Below are 5209 nucleotides of genomic sequence, written 5' to 3' on the forward strand. Positions count from 1 at the left end.
ATTGTTACTTTATTAGAAATAATAGATATTGTTGTTACTTTATAAAATTTTTACGTCTTATACTCGTGAGGTAAAAATAGGCTGCTGCTATGATTTTGTCTGGTTTATGAGCTCATTGCTGTTCTAATTTAGGATCTCTTTTAATAAATTATTGAAAATGTTAAAAAGAGAGAGAGAGAGAGAGAAAGGGGGCCCGGCAAGGATGTTTGCCCCGGGCCCATGCTGGCTCTCAACGTTCCTGCTTAGCTTCAAAACAAAGATTAAATAACCAGCATGGCATCATCAAGTGCAATAATCTTGTTAATCACAATTATAGTGTACATTATATTCTAAGAATCTTGCAATATGAAGATTGAAATGCATACATCACAGATGTATTGATAATCGACAGTAAGAAATGTGTACTGCTAGCAATCTTTTTCTGATGCCTTATAATTCTTATAAGAAAAACTGCAACAATAACCAGTTATTTGCTAGTTTGTAGCATTAATTTCCAACTATATATGTACACATACATACACTATTAGAAACATAACACTGACTTCACTGCCTGGGTCACTTATCCACCATTATTCTGAGATCCTTTTCTTTAGTCATGCTATCGAGTAGGTTCCTATCAATATTAAACATGTGATCCAAATAATGGCAACTCTTATTAAAGGTTATTTGCAAAATATTTGTCCTAATTACCAATTCTGTAGAACCTCAACACCATTTTTCATAGCTTATCTTCTGTGAGGCAAGTTTTTAAAAGCTTATTAAAATTTAAGTACATCAAGTCCATAACCTTTACATTGTCCAGGTAACAAGTTTAATCATCCACAATCTTTTGAACTATCATAAGTAGAGCAATAATGTTACTAAGAGTAAGAGTAACACAAGGATGTAGCTACAAAATTATAGTAGGTGGAAGAGGTACTAAATTCTAGACATTTTAGATACAATTATTAGTTTTTGTTTAAACTTTATCTAAGTTTATATCTCTTAAAATTTATATAAAAAGCTACCCAGCTATCCAGCCCTAGCTACACCTATACTAACAAATAGTTAAAACTTACACTGTACATTTGGTCTCAGCCTTAGGTCAGTAACAAGATATTTTACTACTTAGTAGTAACACACCATGAAACTTACATCAGTATCTATATAATGCATAACCAATTTCTCAGTTATGTATATATATATATAAATTATATTTATAGAACAAAGTGTATGAAATTTAAAACAAAGAGAAAACATTATAATTTTATATTATTTTTACATGGTTCACACTCACAAGTAGTTTCTTTATAATATGAATTAAAAATAAAACAGAATTTTGCAGAACTAAGAAGTCGTTTGACTTTGCAAGAATATACATTGCAATTCTAATTTAAATGAAAATAGAAAAGTGCAACAGTAACACTGGCGTTAGTAACACACACGTTTTATTTTAAGAAATTATAGTATACCACTTCATACAATGCACAATTAATACTAATACCCTACTAATAGTAATACAGTTTGTAATGAGACTATAATAAGAGTAAGACATTACCACTTACTAAAGTAGAGGTAGTGAAGTTAGTTTAAGTTGAACTTTAAATGCGTTAGAATAGGATCAAAGCCTTTCCCTCTCCATTGTCCATTGAACTTTGAAGTTTACCCGCTACGATGCGTGTCGTCGTCTACTTGACTTTCTATTCTTCTAAATTCTATTTATAATTTCTTTAAGTTTAACTTAAATTTCAAGTTCCATCTTTTTCTTTACGATTATGAAAGCTTGAAACAATATAGCCTTAAATATGACATGGACGACCTTAAAATATAACAAAATCTCGATTTATATATCATAACATAGTTAAACAGTTTATACCTTTTCATCCATAACACAAACGAAACTCACACACGCATCTCTACACCTTTCACGATCATATATTGTTTAAATCTTTGCACACAACACCAGTGACTCGTTGCACTCGGCACAAGATCTTTTTTCACAGCAGTGTTGACGTTTCCTTCGTCAATTTACAGAAAGAAAAAAGTGAGTGACTGAGAGCTTGTTAGTTTGTAGTTAAACACAAAGCTGCACAGTTGGTTATTTTCCCTGTGCCCACTACAAGTACCGAAATGCAAAATACCGAGGGCAAAGAAAGATGGAGAAAGAGAAATGAAAGTCTTCCATTATTTTCCCCTAGTTTGCTAAATGTAAAAATAAATTCATTTCTGTTACATGTACTGTAACATGACACAAGGTTTATTTAATCTTAATTAAATTACATATATTTTTCAAGATAAACTTAATTTATGTTTTAGGTTGGAACAATGATTATAATAATTTAATATTTATAAATAAAATACGCTAGTTTTGGTTAAATGGTTGTTGTTAAGCGCACAAAGTTACGCAATGGGCTATCTATGCTCTGCCCATTACGAGTATCGAAGCTCGATTTTTAGCGTTGTAAGCCTGCATACTTACCGCTGAGCCACGGGGGGTTTGTTTGTTTGTTTGTAGTTATGCACAATGCTACACAATGGGCTATTTGTGATCTGCCCACCACGGGTATAGAAATTTCTAGCGTTGTAAGTCCGCAGACATACCGCTGTGCCATTGGGGGGCTCTACAGGGGTAACAAGTAAAATAACTTTCGTCCTTTTTTTATTTTCTATATATAGACAGAGTTTTATGATGCATAATCCCTTCTTATGACTTGCAATCTGCGGGGTCGCGGGTTCGAATCCCCATCCCATCAAACATGCTCGCCCTTTCAGCCGTGGGGGCGTTATAACGTGACGGTCAATCCCACCATTCGTTGGTAAAAGAGTAGCCCAAAAGTTGGCGGTAGGTGGTGATGACTAGCTGCCTTCCCTCTAGTCTTACACTGCTAAATTACAGACGGCTAGCGCAGATAGCCCACGTGTAGCTTTGCGCGAAATTCAAAACAAACCCTTCTTATGACAAGGAGAACGATCAGTCTCTGAACATAATTTAGAGTAATTGTTTTTCTAAAAAAAAAATAAACACAGATAAGATTTTAATATTTCATAAAATGTGTAGAAATCTGTTAAATAGGCTGTTATAAGGATTTATTTTGATCCATGTTTAGATCTTAAAATGTTTCTGACAGAATACGGTTGTAATATGGGTAGAGTAATCAGGTAACAAAAAAAACAAAAAACAAAGCAGCAAATTCAAGAAATGCTAAGAGAGAATAACTTAGACAGAAAATGAAAAGAAGCAAACGCTTGTGAACCAATTTACAAAATCTTTATTTATCAACAGTGTAAGTTTTACTTAAACTGAATTGGCCAGCTGTTGAAGCAGAAAGGAAGATTTTTACGTCTTTATAAGACCAAGACAGGAATAAGAATTATGATATATTGCACTGTTAAGTCCAAATAAAAGTTTACAGTGCGATTACCCATGATTTTACACTACCAATGTCAATTATAATTTTTTTTGTTTAGGAGAAAGAAACTCTCAACTCATACTAACTTGTTCAAGTTCCTGTCTTGGGTGTCCGCATGGGGGGGGGGGGGGGCACAGGGACATTTGCCTCGCGGGGAAAATGAGAAATATATATATATATACCTTTGATTTAGACTCCCTACCCTCTGGGAAAATGCTGTAGTGTTCATGGTCCCTGTACTGCTCCATGAAATGAAAGCGACCTGACTTTAGGAAGACATGGCACACAAACAAAATATAAGCCTTTGTGAACAATCATTGTGATAGGCGTTTTCTCGGGGTACTCCCGTTTTCCCCCACATCTAATTCTCAGGCATCGGATCCATAGATCCCAGCCTTGGCACCTTGATCCACTGATCCTCGCCAGGCCCTGTAAAGGCCCGTTTGCTTCATTTTGTTTCGATAACTTGTCAAAATCGGCTGATGACTTGCTCCTTCTTTAAAGATCAACCGGTCTCTGCTTCGACTTTGGACTTGCCTTCACTACTGCCTACTTGCTTCTCCTTCATTCGACCATCCAATATATATATATATATATTTAATTTCTTTTTTTTATTTGATATATTATTTTTTATTATTAATGAATTAATTAATTATTCTTCGCCCATACGGCTCATTACTCCGCTGACCACTAATCGAAATGTAACCTCATGCCACGAGCAGGGTGAAGGAGGATTGTTTAATCTTCGAGCACCCTTGATTAGTAATTATTTCTTAGGAGATGATTATTTTTAAATCAAAATAACTGCCAGGAACAACAACAACAACATTGTGATAGGTAACTTCTCTATAATCTAAACGATTACTTAAGCTTACGATCGTTAACATTCTGTTTACAAAGAAGTCAACTAACTACAAGCAGAACATTTGCAGGATAATTAAAAAGAAATACCTGAATATATCCGAATAAAGATATATTTACTTGTAGTTATGGAAGAATAAAATATATCAGGTATTTAAAATTTAAATTTTGACAAATTTTCTTATCTTTATCTCAAGGCCTCCCTAAGCTTGTTTGTTTTAGAATTTTCGTGAAAGATACACAAGAACTATTTATGCATAGCCATCTTTAACTGATAGATCAGAGGGAAAGCACTTAGCACCAATCACCACAAACATTAGGCTACTCTTGTTTAACTGAGTAGTGGAATTTGACTGCCACTTCTATAGCTCACGTGCACAAAATGTGGAGCGTGTGACTGCGGCAATGGGACGCGCAGACACACTAATCATTAGGCCATACCTGGCTCTTCCAATTCTATAGGCTCAAACCTTAAAGTTGATCGTTCAAAGGAAGAATTACATGTTCAACCAACAAGGTTGTAATATCCAGAAATTACCCGCTTTGACTACAGGCAAACTGAGTTGCCGGGTATGTACACGACTAATGACAATTTTACTAAACACATAGTCTCTAACAGTCAGTTACATTTAATGTTATAGTAGAATCGCATATCAAGCTTAGAGTAAAATTAAATGCAGTACAGAACATACAGATATAAATATAATCAGTTACAATATGATGTAAGATACTTAATAACAAGAAAATCAAAATCATAATGCAAAACTAATCATTCAACAAAATCAAAGTATAATCTATTGTTACGACAGCAGAGATCACGTGACGCTAGTAACACGTCACGCGCTTCTAGAACGTTCATGAAGTCTCGGGAGTTTACTAGATTTCGGTATTCTTGTTCATATAAGACGGTCAAGACGTGACGGCAACAATGGGTAATTGAACTGCGGACAGAGAGAGAC

General features: G+C 34.5%; 1 protein-coding gene across 1 annotated transcript in view; it reads right to left on the minus strand.

The window, feature by feature from the left end:
• The window catches only part of LOC106470120 (zinc transporter 1-like), a 30421-nt gene extending 28551 nt beyond the window's left edge, over positions 1-1870 (minus strand). The window contains exon 1 of the mRNA XM_022399536.1: positions 1856-1870. Within this exon, the coding sequence (XP_022255244.1) occupies positions 1856-1863 (8 nt within the window). The 5' untranslated portion in view covers positions 1864-1870. The remainder of the gene's footprint in view (positions 1-1855) is intronic.
• Positions 1871-5209: the final 3339 nt, after the last annotated feature.

This window comes from Limulus polyphemus, unplaced genomic scaffold, assembly GCF_000517525.1.
Source record: "Limulus polyphemus unplaced genomic scaffold, Limulus_polyphemus-2.1.2 Scaffold102, whole genome shotgun sequence".
Lineage (NCBI taxonomy): Eukaryota > Metazoa > Arthropoda > Merostomata > Xiphosura > Limulidae > Limulus > Limulus polyphemus.